This window comes from Notolabrus celidotus, chromosome 10 (assembly GCF_009762535.1).
Source record: "Notolabrus celidotus isolate fNotCel1 chromosome 10, fNotCel1.pri, whole genome shotgun sequence".
NCBI classification, from domain to species: domain Eukaryota; kingdom Metazoa; phylum Chordata; class Actinopteri; order Labriformes; family Labridae; genus Notolabrus; species Notolabrus celidotus.
Window position 1 is genome coordinate 12,911,348 of NC_048281.1, and position 15,735 is coordinate 12,927,082.

Here is a 15,735-nt window from a genome sequence, read left to right on the forward strand (position 1 = left end):
CGCATCACTGCAGACGCCGCCCCGATCCGTCTGTCAATCTCCCGCTCCCTTTTCCCCTCACTCGTGGACAAGACCCCGAGATACTTGAACTCCTCCGCCTGGGGCAAAGACTCCCCTCCGACCCGGAGAGGGCAGGCCACCCTTTTCCGACTGAGCACCATGGCCTCAGACTTGGAGGTGCTGATCCCCATCTCACAAAGAGTGAGAACAGACCTGTGTGCACCGCCACATGACATGAGGTGAAAGTTTGTGTTTATTTCTGTCTGTCTAAGATAAGAGAACAAATAAAGTCAGACAAATTTACTCATGTAAAATGCCTCTGTTTGACAGTTTGAGACGTCATCACAGTCCAGAACATATAAGCTCACAGCAACCCTAACCCGTCTCACAGTTAGAAACATTTCCAATCTCAACTTCAACAGCCGTAAAAAAACTTCTGAAAGAGAAATGTTAAGGATCTGCAGCAGAAGTCTGGTAAGTAATTAATTTTACTTTATTCTGCATGGATAATTTATTTCAACCAAATATAACTCCTAAACTGCTTTTTCTGTCCCTGTCCATGTTGACTTTCTACACACTCCTAAACCTTCTGTAAGTTAATGTAAGAGGGAAATAAAAAATAAAATAAAAAAAAAAATAAATAAAAAAAAAATAATAATAATAATAATAATAATAATAATAATAATAATAATAATAATAATAATAATAATAATAACAGTACCAGTTTTTAAAACAAGTTACAAAGGGCTTAACAATGAGAAAATGAAAATAATCAAAAGCAAGGGCATAGCAAATTAAAATTACATCAAAATGTCTCATAAATACAACAAGGTAAAAAGGTTCACCAGAGATGACGGGTCAGAAATAGCTTGACAGTGAAAGTAAATGCTGAATGCAAACGTCTGGTCAATCCCCGAGAGGAGCTCAGGCAGAGGCCAGGCTCATCGTGAGCCAGCAGTTCAGCCATCCAAGGCTTTAAAGACAAGCAGAAACATTTTATAATCCATCCTGAAACTCAGGTAGCCAGTGAAGAGCAAAGAAGACTGCTGTTATGTGGTTCTCCAGCTTAGTGTTAAAAGCCCTGCTGCAGCATTTTGAATTCTTGTAGTCTCAGGAAATGATCCTGACTGAAATAAAGAGAAACACAAGACAATGTTTAAGACATGTTGATAATGTTCTTTATTTCTTGCTAGTGAGCATATTAGAGGACCCTCCAGTGTCATTTCACAGTTATTTAAATATATATGTATAATATTGTTTCCATCAGGTGAAGGTGGGGATGCTGAAACCCAGTAACCTGCTGAGGCCTGCTGCTCTGATCTCATGTAGAAACAGGAGTCAGCAGCAGAATCTGCCTAAACTGCCAGTCCCTCCTCTGAAGCAGACTTGTGAGCTGTACCTGGAGCTCCTGGGGCTCGTACTGGAGCCTGACGAGCTGCAGAGAAGCAAACAGATGCTGGAAAAGTTTCAGGAACCAGGAGGAGTGGGAGAGAGATTGCAGAGAGGTCTGCAGAGCAGAGCAGAGAGAGTAGATAACTGGGTGAGTTTAAACAGTATTCTCTGAAACACTGTGATCACTGACCTGCTGACACACTCTACTTCATTAATGTTAGATTCACTAAATCTAAACCTAAAGATTCCTTCTAATAATAAAGAGCAGCTCATCCTGTCAGATTTCATGAGATTTCTTTCTTTCAATACTTAAAATATAAGATTTTCTCATTTCACCAGCAGCTGTTACATTCAGAGTAAACCTGAATCACACTGATGTTTTATTGTTAGCACAGCAGCTGTTATGACGTGAGTGTGTTCAGTGTGTTGTAGCTGCTGACCGGTTATCAGTTGTTGATCATACTCATGTTATCTCATCACAGCTGATGAGTTTGACCCTGCTGATCAAATAGAAACCTCCAGCTCTGCTTGTCCTGTGTTTCTGGTCTGACGACTGTTTCCTTCTGCAGGTGTTCATACACTTTTTAAGACTTGCTTACATTTCCACAAGTGAAACTTCAGGACTAAATTTTCTAAACTTTTCAGTCACCATCTTGGTTTGTGGAGCCAGAAGTGACCATTTCACTAGCAAGGACCACACCAACAACATCATGAACTTTGAAACATAGGTTATTGATTACAGAGTATTTATATTTATCGATTTGAACACGTAGTCGCTTAGGGGAAGCTTCATAGGGGATCTGCAGTAGCACCCAGGCATGATGAACCCCCTCAGGGACCTATAGATAAGGGGAAAGGAGGAGAGGAATGGAGGGAGGGATGCTGAAACGAGAGCGAGAAAGGAGGAAGTGGTCAGGTTTGAATTTATGGGAAAAACGGAAGAGGCGCGGTCGAGGCCCTGCTCCTTAAATTTTGCTATTATCACCACATCTGGAGGAGAGGGTGGATCTGACTGGAATGAGGGGTTAGCAAACAGTAACTTATCAGGTCATGTTCATGTGTCTCATTTATGAGCGATCGATGAGCTTGGTAACCATGATGTTTCACACAGAATAAGATTCTGTTTTTGGTGGAAGCTGACTGCTGATTATTACAATGATGCGGCTCAGAGAGCTGCTAAGGGACAGCTGACTGACTGCTGGCTCGCCCAACTCACAGGGAGAGAGAAAGTGGCAGGTGAATTAGGCAAACCAGGAAAATGAACAAATAAAGAAATTACTTTATTGCATTAAGTATTAACTATGTTATTAACATTTTAAAAATATCCAAAAGCCCCCCCCCAACCCTTTCTTTACCTGCTGTAAACTGGTGAGTTGGATATAAATTCAGCCGTACAGTTGTCATGAAGAGAGAAATGAGCTATAGAGACCCAAACTGTTTTTGTACCAGGCTGTAAACATGTTTATTTCTGCTGTAACATTTTAACATGGGGCTCTATGGGGACTGACTCACTGCAGGAGACACATTCTAGTGGACACTGGGGGAACTGCAGGTTTTGGGAGTTCAGTGTTTTCACAGCTCACTGCTAAGTCTGTCAGGGAAAATGTTTCTGACTATGCATCCCTCTGTCCCTCTTCCAACCCGAACACTGTCTCAGCAGCTGTTCAACATGAGTCTGGTTCTGCTTAAGGTGTCTGCCTGTTTCTCTGTGTCATTATGGACTAATGTCAGGTTTCTGTGAAGAATATAACAAAAAGAACATCTTCTCTTTCTAAAAAATGTTGTAAGGTGATTGATTGACTATCTTCTGTCTATTAATGCACTGTTGTGTTTGTGTGTGTGTGTGTGTGTGTGTGTGTGTGTGTGTGTGTGTGTGTGTGTGTGTGGTGTGTTTTGTTGCTGACAGTTAACAGATGATTATGTGAAGTTTGAGTACCTGAGCAAACGGAAGCCCTTGCCAATTTTTTCAAATGTCTCAGGGGTCTGTCAAAAAAGAGAAGTCACAGATAAAAAAAGCCAGATCAGGTTAATACACACACAAAAACACACACACACACACACACACACACGCACGCACGCACGCACGCACGCACGCACGCACGCACGCACGCACGCACGCACGCACGCACGCACGCACGCACACACACACACACACACACACACACACAAACACACAAACACACACACACACATACACACATACACACATTCATATTCATGATCAATAAGACTAATAATGAAGATAAGATCAATAATAACCATGTTATCTGTGTTAAGGTGTGCTGCTGGTTTAATCCAGGCTATGTTGGACTTTAAGATGATACTCGAAACGTAAGTTCATAATGATTCCTTTGATACAACAATTTTCATCCACAGTGTACCTCTATTATGGAATTTGTCTTGAAATCTGAATTCGAGCCTATAAATCATTTAGTTTCCCTCTCAACAAGAATTTAAGGTATAAAACCCAAAAGCATAAATCCAGAACACAGACTTCTTCATAAGATGTGTTTTTTAAGGTAACCTAAAACTAAATTCAAGAGTTTCAGACCGACAGTCCAGAGTCATGTAAACTTCTTTCTAGAACTTTCTAAACATGAATATTAAAATAAATTAGATAATTAACTGTGCTTTTCTGATATTTAACTATATGCTGTTTTATGCTTTGAAAATCACTATTTGAACTGTTAAACATAACATGTTAACTGTGTCACATGCCATTGTAAATTGTGTCACATGACCTGTTAACTGTGTCACAAGTCATTGTTAGCTGTTTAACATGCCATGGTAACCATTTAACAATGACATATGTCACATGACATGTTAACTGTGACACAGGACATGTTAACTGTGACACAGGACATGTTAACTGTGTCACATGACATGTTAACTGTGTCACATGACATGTTAGCTGTGTTACATGACATGTTAACTGTGACAAAGGACATGTTAACTGTGTCACATGACATGTTAACTGTGTCACATGACATGTTTACTGTGTCACATGACATGTTAGCTGTGTTACATGACATGTTAACTGTGACAAAGGACATGTTAACTGTGTCACATGACATGTTAACTGTGTCACATGACATGTTAACTGTGTCACATGACATGTTAACTGTGTCACATGACATGTTAGCTGTGTTACATGACATGTTAACTGTGACAAAGGACATGTTAACTGTGTCACATGACATGTTAACTGTGTCACATGACATGTTAACTGTGTCACATGACATGTTAGCTGTGACATATGACATTAACTGTCACATGACATTAACTGTGTCACATGACATGTTAACTGTGTAACATGACATTAACTGTGTCACATGACATTAACTGTGTCACATGACATTAACTGTGTCACGACATGTTAACTGTGTAACATGACATTAACTGTGTCACAAGTCATTGTTAACTGTTTAACATGCCATGGTAACCATTTAACAATGACATGTAGACTGTGACACATGACATTTTGACTGTTTCACGTCACTGTTAACTGTGTCACATGTCATGTTAACTGTGTCACAGGGCATGTTAGCTGTGACACATGACATTAACTGTGTCACATGTTATTGTTTACTGTTTAACATTACATGTTAACTGTTAAACGTTGTTTTGTTAACTGTATCAAATGACATGTCAACTATGTCACATAACATGTTAGCTGTGTCACATGTAACGTTCACTGTTAAACATGTCATGTTAACTTTGTCACATGACATGTTAACTATGTCACATGACATGTTAGTTGTGTCACATGACACGTTAACTATGTCACATGACATGTTAGCTGTGTCACATGGCATGTTAGCTGTGTCACATGACATGTTAACTATGTCACATGACATGCTAACTATGTCACATGACATGTTAACTATGTCACATGACATGCTAACTATGTCACATGACATGTTCACTGTGTCACATGACATGCTAACTATGTAACATGACATGTTAGCTGTGTCACATGACATATTAACTGTAACGACATGCTAACTGTCACATGACATGTTTACTGTGTCACATGACATATTAACTATGTCACATGACATGCTAACTGTCACATGACATGTTAGCTGTGTCACATGATATTAACTGTGTCACATGATATTAACTGTGTCACATGACATGTTTACTGTGTCACATGATATTAACTGTGTCACATGACATGTTTACTGTGTCACATGCCATGTTAACTGTTTAACATGCTACGGTAACCGTCTTACATGTCATGTTGACTGTGTCACATGTGACGTTGTGGTATCTTATGCAATGTTTACAGTTTAATAATGTGTTACTTGTTCCTGTGTGATCTTGTTTTCCTCTTACTTGTCCTTACCGGATCATGAAACTCTTAACGGTCAGAGTTAAAGATGAAGGGACTTGTTAAGTTGATAACCACCATGATCTTTAGGATTCATTCATCAGTAGTTTTAAATGTATTCAAATTTTTGATCACCTGGATATTGATCGATTGTTTTACAGTAACTCACTTCCTGTGGACTACATGCAAGGGATACCACTGTGTATGTGGCATCATGAGAATCTCTACTCATCCTGCCAGATCCCACATCCAGATATTGATTCTGTGACTTTTTTTGCTAAAACCTCAAACCCCTCAAAACATATTAGCGTGGTTCACAATAGTCAGGTAAGATACACCTGTCTCATTAAGTTTTGGGAATGTTTCTTATGACAGTAACCTGTCACTTTTATACACTGTCATTTATTACATCAACTTTTTATCATCAAATTCTTCCATCGAGCTCCAGACACAAACACTCAGATAATGGATTTTAAGAGCCCTCTGAGAAGAGTGCTGCATTGTCATGTGTGTTTTTCCAGTTCTTCGCATTGGATGTGTACCACAGCAATGGAACTCAGCTAAGTGTGGACGAGCTCTGTGTTCAGCTGGAGAGAATTTATGACTCATCAATGCAGATTGACTCAGGGCCTGTTGGCATCCTGACATCTCAATGCAGAGATGTCTGGGCTAGAGCTCATGAGAACCTCATCAAGGGTGAGAAATAGCAATGCACTAAAACTAAAAAACATCTACACGTAGCTGCATAACAAGACACAACACCACACCACTGTGTAACTTATTTGTTAAGAAAATAAATGATTAATCAAGAAGCTTCATAGACAAACTGCTGACATGTAAAGGGGGTTTGGGGTCGGGTGGGTTAACAGATAAAAAGCAAATCTCCACAGTCTAATGATAAGCCCTGTGATATCATGTTTTCAGATGAAACCAACAAACACTCAGTGGTCTCCATCCAGAGCAGCATCTGCCTTATCTGTCTGGATGGACCAATGCCCCCTGTGGAAGACAACAGTTATCGCATGAAAGAGATTCAGCAGCTGCTGTATGGAGGAGGAAGCAGCTGGAACAGCACCAACCGCTGGTTTGACAAGGGGATGCAGGTCAGTAGCCCATGGGTGTGCGCAGACAGGCTGTGAGTAAAGTATTTGACAGCCCACTGATCATCACTGTATATTTAACTGTGTTCTGTGGGTTGGATCGTCACCGTTAAAAAGTATTTACCTGTCATAGAGTAAAATATCATGGTGGGCTGCAAAGAAGTGGTTAATAAGGCTGTATTTTAGAAAAAACTCTCACTAAATATGTTTGAGTATTTCATGACATGAACTCAAGGGAAATAGTTGTTTCAGATGAGCTCAAACCAAGCTGGATTTTGACGTGGTTGATTAATACCAATCAGAAACAAAGTATGAATGTGAGCTCGGGGGCTCACAGGCACTGCATGACTACACTGCTTTACCCTGAATGTAAATGTTCAGTTTAATGTGATTTATTGAGGTAATGTTTGTCTGTTTGCCAGAATAGGGAAAGATCACAAGATGAAGATTATTTCAGAGGACATTGAACATTTATGGTCTTACAGAGGGAAGTGGGTTTGTTTTCATTCAGTCTTTATAGAATGAAATCACAGTTAAAAGAAGTCTAGATTAACTTTGATAATCAACTGTGCCTTTAACTTGAGTACAATACTGAGTTACAGTAAAGATAATTGAAGTTGTATTTGTTCATATCAGCTGTGATTTATTTTAACAGTTTATCATTGGAGAAGACGGGACGTGTGGAGGTCACAGCCTTCATACTGTAGCTGATGGAATCATCTCTTTGGACATTTTGGACTATATCAATACAAACATGTAAGTAAACCAAAAAATAAAATAAAAGTTTAAAATCCCAGCATGATGGTCAGTTTATCTTCATTCTTCTTCATGATATACATTTCTGCAGTCAAAGTTATTTAAAGGTGACATATCATGCAAAATTGACTTTTTAATGGTTCTCTACCTGAAATATGTGTCCCTGGCATGTCTACAACCCCCCCGAGAATGAAAAAAAAATGCATTCTGCCTCTGTTTTGATTTCTCCAACTTTCTGTAAATGTGTGCTGAAACGAGCCGTTTCAGTTTTCAGTGGTTTTCATACGTCACAACGTCATCCGACTGTAACAGAAGTCAGAGCTCGGAGTTTGTTCAGCCCATAGACTGCATAAAATACAACTCAACTCCTCCTCCGTTTTTCATTCCCTGCACACGTGTGCTAACAAGGAGCTTAGGAGGGAGGCATGCTAGTTGTAGGCTTTCTTAATAAACACAAATGTCGGTTTTACTCCCCACGTCTGCAGATTTGAAGATCTGGGGGAGGATTTTTATTTTTCATTGAAAAGTGCTAGCGCTAGTTAGCATAGCCACATAGCTACATGTTCGTAGCTGTGTACCAAGACACACGTCGACATACTGACAAATAAAACAACAAGAAACCCAAAATCTGTGACCAATCGTTCAGAAAGGTCCTGCTGCAGGCGCCTCTCCATCAGAATCAGATTCTGGATCAAATTCAGAGGGTTGAAGTAACGCAGGTCTGTGAGCAGCCGGGTATATTCAGCCAACATGTAAACATTAGATCAACGTGCTGGACAGCCGAGGCCACATCCACTTCCGGAGGGGTGTGGTCAGAGAGCTCATTCTCATTTAAAGGCACAGACACAGAAAACAGCCTGTTCTGAGCAGGGCTGAAAAAGAGGGGTTTACAGGCATGCCAAAATCTGAAGTGATTTTTTGAGCATAAACTTCAAAGACATGTTTTGGGGACCTCTTAGACCAATATATTTTGATGAAAAAGAGCATAATATGTCACCTTTAAAGATGAGAGGTCAGGTGAAAAACAGGATTTACATGTCGATAATATGATTCTGTTTGTTTGGCTTCAACCTCTTTAAGCTTTTCTCTCTCCTTTCTCATCAAACGTTTAATACCCTCTCAGCTACCATCAGAGGGTTGAGCCTGTTATTGTTTTGTAACATGTGTTTGCTTCAAATCTTTCAGCTGTGTTTCTGTGTTTTGAAGCTGAGTAAATGGTGGCTTTGGTTATTTGACTGCCCTTCAATCTTCTTTTTTTTGGTGGTTGTTAGGAGCAAAGAAAAGCCACAGATCATAGAGCATCCTGTGAAGGATTTACCATTTCCCCAGAAACTTCACTTCAACATCACACCTGAGATCAGCAAAGATATCGAGGAGGCCAAGCAGCACATGGACATGTGAGCATTTGATTTGTGATTGGATGACAAGATATATATAAACCTAGAGCAGAAATAGTTTCTTTAAGCATGTGATAAGTGAACCGTTACATGAGGCAAACTTTAGATCACTACAGGTAATAAAGAAGTCTCACTGCAGACCTTTTTCTCATACAGGCTGGCCAGAGGTCTTGATATGGAGCGGAAAGTGTTTGAGAACTTTGGGAAACGCATCATGAAGTCTTTGAAAACAAGTCCTGATGCTTTCGTACAGATGGCACTACAGCTGGCATACTTCAGGTGAGACACTGAGAAAGAACATAAAGACCTGTCTCTGCATTTGACATGCTTTTGACTGATTCATCCAGTTTTAGCTCAAAGCACCAGTGAAAAGAAGGCCGATGGTTGTGTTCAGATAAACTGCGGTGTTTAATAAAAACATGACAGAAGAACCAACACTGGTTGGAAAGTAAAATGTCTCTCCTCTCCAGGATGCACCAGCGTGTCGCTCTCACACTGGAACCCGTCACTCTGAGAATCTTTAGACAAGGACGTTTAGGATTGGTCAACTCGTCATCGAGTGCATCTGCTGCCTTCATCAGAGCCTTTGATGACCCTGAAAAACAGGTCAGTTCGGAGAAAACCTTAAAGTGTGTTTATAACATAAACCTTTCTCTGAACAAAAAACTCAGATGTCAGTAAAGTCTAATGTAAAACATTTCCAATGAAACCTACTTTGAATGTAATAACTTGCATTCAAGAGTACTTAATCCGTAATAAATTGCATTTTAATGTTTAAAATCTCGCTATAAACTATCTTCTCATGGACAAATCTGTATTGAAACTTATCTTGAATGTAATCATTCTCAAACTTGACTTATCTCCGATGTCATATATTTGTGATGTAAATGTCTCACTTTTTTGCTGTTTTAACAGAACTTAGAGAAAATGAATCTGCTGGAGAAAGCTATAAAAGCTCACAGATGGACCATTACTATGGTGAGTGATATTGACTTGTATAATGCTATGTAGTTATTAATAATAATAACTATAATAATAATAATAATAATAATAATAATAATAATGATGATAAAAAAACAATACATGTTACTTATAGGCGCCTCTCAAAACAATAAAGATGACTTTATCTTAAGCATGGTTTATACTTCTGCATTGACTCCAAGCTGTAGTGGTCCACGTGGTTGCAAGAGGAGAAGTGCAGAGGTTCAAATCAATTAACTCGTCAATAACCAAATTCTACTGGAAAAATAAAACACCAAGAATAAAACTTACTACTCTCCAAAAACCCAAAGCCCAAGGCGGACTTGAATCTCCGGACTTTGAGCTTTACCATCTATCAAGCCAATTGAAATATTTGATACAATAGCACAGCAAATGTAAATCCTCCTGGCTGGATACAGAACAAGCACTCTCTGGGGACCTTCAACTAGCCGACCTTCCATTTATCACACAAAATATAAAACAACACCAGTGTTTCAAAAGTATAACAATAGCAACGACCCTCAAAGCTTGGTGGAAAGCTGTTAAAATCACAAAGTCTCAACAAATTGCCCCATCCCTCCGCTCTCCCATCTGGAAAAACCCTGATTTCTCTTTTAAAAAGAAACCACTCCACTTCCCCAACTGGGTGAAAAAGGGCATCACGCACCTTCAGCACATTACGGAGGAAAACACTCTCATCAGCCTCACCAAACTAGTCCAGAAATTTAGTATCACCCCAAACTTCTTAGAATACATACAACTCGCCGGATGACCCCACTCCAATTGACAGAATCTTAAATATCTTAAGCAAAAAAAAGAGCATGTCAAAAATATATGCAATCTTAAACCAGTCCGACACCTCGGTGTCGTTACCGATATCAAAATGGGAGTCAGATCTCTCAATAACAACAAACCGTGACTTCTGGAATCGAATCTGTATATACAACTTCAATAAAAGCGTCAGCAAAAACTTACAACTTATCCAGTATAAAACCAGACCAGAACCAGAACCGTACCAGAACGAAACTCAAGCAAACCCAACCAGAACCGAACAAGACCCGAACCGAACCGAACCAGAATCATACCAGAACCGAACCAGAACCGAACCAGAACCGAACCAGAACCGAACCAGAACCGGAACAGAACCGAACTCAAGTAAACAGATCGAGAACCAAACTCAAGCAAACCCAACCAGAACCGAACTCAAGCAAACCCAACCAGAACCGAACCAGGACCGAACTAGAACCGTACCAGAACCAGAGCCGAACCAGAACCATGCCAGAACCGAACCAGAACCGAACTCAAGCAAAACAGATCCAGAACCAAACTCAAGAAAACAGAACCAGAACCAGAACCAAACTCAAGCAAACAGAACCAGAACCAAACTCAAGCAAACAGAACCAGAACCAAACTCAATCAAACAGAACCAGAACCAACTCAAGCAAACAGAACCAGAAACAAACTGGAGCAAACATTATTAATGTCCTCAGGTTGGCATTGCGAAAAATCAGATGCCTCAGCTTGGATGGGCTGATCTGATTTCTCCTCTCAGTGAGTATTTGCCTGGTCTTTAAGAAGACTCTCTCTGAAGGAACAGATGAAGCCAGGATACACAGCCTCCCCTCCATCACCTGTATCCTATATCCTCACATGTGATTGGCCGCATGGCCGCCATGCTGACCAATCAAAACAAAGTTCTGCTGTGAGCAGAGCTGGGGCTGAGCACTGTGAGAGCTAAGCAGCGAAAGGAAAAAACTGGGAGCCGGCTCTCTCTCGATGCGAGCCGGCTCTTCTGATTCACTATAAAGCATCGGCTCTCAGAGCTGCAGCTTTTGATCATGACACATCACTAATGTGCTTAATCTGTGTTACAATTATGAGGGGGCCATGGACAATTTTCTCACCTGTAAGGGGTCCCTGGCTCCAAAAAGTTTGAGAACCCCTGCTCTAGCTAGTAGGAGTGCAAATCCTGATAGTGAAAACAAACGGAACAAAAAGAGCGACACAGCTGAACAGAAACTCCACGTTGTAGACATCGCTGATCATAATAGACATCGCCACGCAGGAAGACAGTTTACATTTTTTTAAATCTCTGAGAGATCTTCAAATACAGAGTGCGTCTTTACACCGGTGTGATTTTTTTCAGAGTTTACGGTAACTCAAATAAAAAACATGACATTTGCTTTGTTTTATATCGACCACTAAGCAGGATGAATATCATGATTAAGCAGGTATATTTTGAGTCTGAGTTGAGTTGAGACACATTTGTGGCCATTTTTGTCATTCAGTATTTAGGTCATTAATGCACTGATCCTCTGATCATTATTATTATTTAATTATTTCAGTAAGGCAGCTTCATGATTCCTTTGCTGGCTCTTTTGTTTTTTTCTTTGCTCATTTTATATTTTTGAGAAAAGAGAAAGCTGAGATGTTGCCCATCATTGTTACTTGGTTGCACTAATAAAGTGAAGTGCTGTACATCTGTGGTTGCATTATTCTATAATCAATTTGCCATCATTTTTAAGTATGTAAGAGATGATTTCATTGATAGCCATAGACTACATGTCTTTCTTTCAATGTAGACTTCCACTGAGAGGAAAATATTAGACTATTTAGGAACTAAAGGGATTGGCCCTGCCCCCTCCACCCTCCCCCCACTCCAGCATGCCAGTTGGCGGGCTCTGGTCCAGGTCCTGCCCGGCTGCCTGGCTGTCTGCTCCTGGTGCTGGGCCCCTTCGGCCCTGGTGGCTCCTTTGGCTCTGTCTTGGGGGGCTGTGGGGGCGGAGTTGTGGAGGTGTTCCTTGGGGGGGCTGCAGGATCTCTCCCCCCTCGCCCCCCCTTTCCTCCTGCTGGGTGACCTGGGGGTCGCCCTGGGTGCCCCGGCGGTACCTGTTTGCTTCCGGTCTGGGTCCTTGGCTCGTCCCCTGGCCTGGGTCTCCCGCGGCGCGTTGGGTCCTTTGGCCTGACTGCTCTCGCGGCCCGGGTGCTGGGCTGAACCGCTCGGCTGATCTGACCCAAGTGGTTTCATCTGCACTAGTGGTGGTCTTGTTACACAAATAGAACACAGCACGGCGGCAACCCTCTGCGACCCAAGCTTCAGTAATGATTGTGGACACTAAGGGTTGCTTAATCATTAGTATCACCGCACGGTGTTTTTTGGCGTCATGGTGAGATGGTCCCTCTCCATCTAAGTGTCTTAGGTCTCTCTCTCCTTCTCTGTCCCTGTCCCTTTGTATATCTTTGTGTAATCTTTCTTTCACTTTCTTTTATTCTTTTTTTGGTCCACCTAGGTGTGCACGCCCTCTTTTACAGAACATGATATTAGCTGTCAATAAAAGATATGCCAGAGTTCTAAGAGGGATGGTGATGGTCACATGCACACAGTCACAAGCACAGAAGAAAAATATTTTCTTTCTTTTCTTTTGCTGCAAGAATAAATTGCATTAATATTTGACAGTTTGTGACCAACATGACACAAACCAGAAATATATATGCAGACAAGAGGAAGAGAAAAGAAAAAAGAAAAAAAAAGTAGAAAAAAAAAAAAAAAGAGGAGAAGTGCAGAGCTTCTGTGAAAGAAAAGAGCTACACAGACATTTGGGGACAGAAATTTGTTTCTGTGAAAACGTCACAAAGTACCTTCAATACTTCATTAATGGTAGTAATGCTACTCTTTCTCCTTCTATCTCTTTCCTACAGGGGGTCCGTGGGCAGGCAATAGATGGACACCTTTTCGGGCTGATGATGCAGGCTATTGAGGAAAAAATCCCAACTCCTGAAATTTTCACGGATATTTCCTTTGAGAAAGCTTTCTTAGACTTCCAACTCTTGACTAGCCAGGTAAATAAATTGGTGCAGATTTATTGCAATCTGACATCATGCATCAGTGATCACACATAACCATACTCACATATTAAAGGGACAGTCTGCCCTGGCTCTATATCTCTCCCATACCTGCTGTAATGAGGGTCTACACACTTGTCACAGATTATTTTACATGCATTACATTTTATGAGTTAGGACATGAGCCCCATTCACCAACAAGTTTCTGAGAATTGTCTTACATTTGTTCTTTACAAAGTTTGTAAGAGAGGTCTGGAGACATTTCATTAACAATTTCATTTGACTATATTAGTCATTCAAAGAAGGTTGTAATCACTGTCCTATAATCAGAAAAGAGATGAAGTCAAAAATAAAAAAATACATGGGGCACAAGAGAGATGCTGACCTTAATAAGGTTATCCTCTAAAATAAGATTTGACAGTGATATGAAAGTTAAAGCTACTTCTTTAAAATGAGTGGAATTACATACTTATTGAATGTATTTCAATGTGTGTGCTAAATGAAGGTAAAAAACCCCCAATAATTTTACACTGACACTGCAAAAGTGCACAAGTGTGTTGTAATTATTATTAATATGTCAGGAATTTTTGCCTTTAGTAGAACAGACAGCAGTTCATTTGAAATAGATATTTAAGTCAGTGGTAGAATTGTCTGAAGACTAATATACTGGTCTACGGAATTTTTTTGAGCCCGTCTGACATTTTATCACACAAAAGTGGAGGAAAGCCCAGGACTTAGTTTATGTTCCCAGAGGTCCATATCGTCACCAAGGTCTTGACAAAACCTGCACAGCTGTCTCCTTTTCTGATTTTTTTTATAGTGACTGGGGAAGAGGATTTTTACACCCATTCATGGAAATTCTGGTAAATGTACCAGAATGTACCACTAAGATTTCAGAAAGGGGGTACGTGTCAAAGTTAGAAGAGCAGGATTAATTAAAACACACAGCAGGGTCTGATTTAATCTCCTGGATGATCAAAAAGGGAGAGGTAAGCAATTTCTAGGGAGTGAAGCTGAGGATCTTTGTGCAGGCTAGATCCTCTCATAGGATGATGTCTCAATTATTGAAAATCTGGTTAGATTCGCTACAGTTGCTATCTTACTAAACTTGCTGGGGAGGCCATATTACAAATCTCTGTGTCAATAAAGTAATCTCTCTTTTTTTTGGTTCAAAAGGCAACAGCAAAGACTGGAATTATTCCGTGTTTCGGTCCTGAGGAACCTGGAAAGTACAGCATTTCTTATGGTGTCATGGATCAACACATTGAGTTTCTTGTGTACCGCTTTGAATGCCCTGAGACCAAAAAAGAATATACTGCAAGAGAGATGCTCCAAGCCGTGGAGGACGCATTGTTAGACATGAAAAACGTGCTGGAACAAACTCAGGCAGCCAAGCTGGGACTGTAATACAGCAATTTCTTTTTGAGAACTTCTCAGAATTTTTAATAAGAATACAATCATTTTGTTAATAATATCTGTGATTCTTATCAATTACTGTAGTATTCTGTAATTGACTGCAGTCTTAGATTGTAGTAATCTTAAGGTATAGCTAGGAATCTGAGCTTTGTTCATGCACTACTGGTACGATAAATGCTTTGATTATTCATCCTGTATAATTTCCTAATATATATATATATATATGTTGTAAGATGTGTATATATACAATATAATGTGGAATTATAACTTCTTGTAACTATTTATAGATCAAATACAAACTGTAAATATAATTCAGTATATTTACCAACATCTGTTTCATTATTATTTCAAGACTTTCTATGGCAGTGGTATGGTTGGTGTTGCGTTAAACCTTACCCTAGAGCTAGCTATCAGTTTGGGTTATGATTAGGGTTGGGGTTCTGATAAGGGTTAAGGTTATGATTAGGGTTAAGGTATTTGATTAGGGTTCAGGTTGCTGTTAGGGTCAGGGTTTAGG

General features: G+C 40.1%; 1 protein-coding gene across 1 annotated transcript; it reads left to right on the forward strand.

Annotated features, from left to right (window-relative positions):
- The first annotated feature begins 242 nt into the window (after positions 1–242).
- Positions 243–15,445, forward strand: LOC117820291 (carnitine O-acetyltransferase-like). Its single transcript, XM_034694015.1, has 14 exons — positions 243–474; positions 1,268–1,540; positions 3,320–3,417; positions 3,670–3,723; positions 5,887–6,052; positions 6,247–6,421; positions 6,650–6,828; positions 7,481–7,581; positions 8,853–8,978; positions 9,135–9,257; positions 9,449–9,584; positions 9,894–9,956; positions 13,659–13,799; positions 14,979–15,445. The coding sequence occupies exons 1-14, from the start codon at positions 448–450 to the stop codon at positions 15,207–15,209; spliced, it is 1,893 nt and encodes a 630-aa protein (XP_034549906.1). The 5' UTR covers positions 243–447; the 3' UTR covers positions 15,210–15,445.
- Positions 15,446–15,735: the final 290 nt, after the last annotated feature.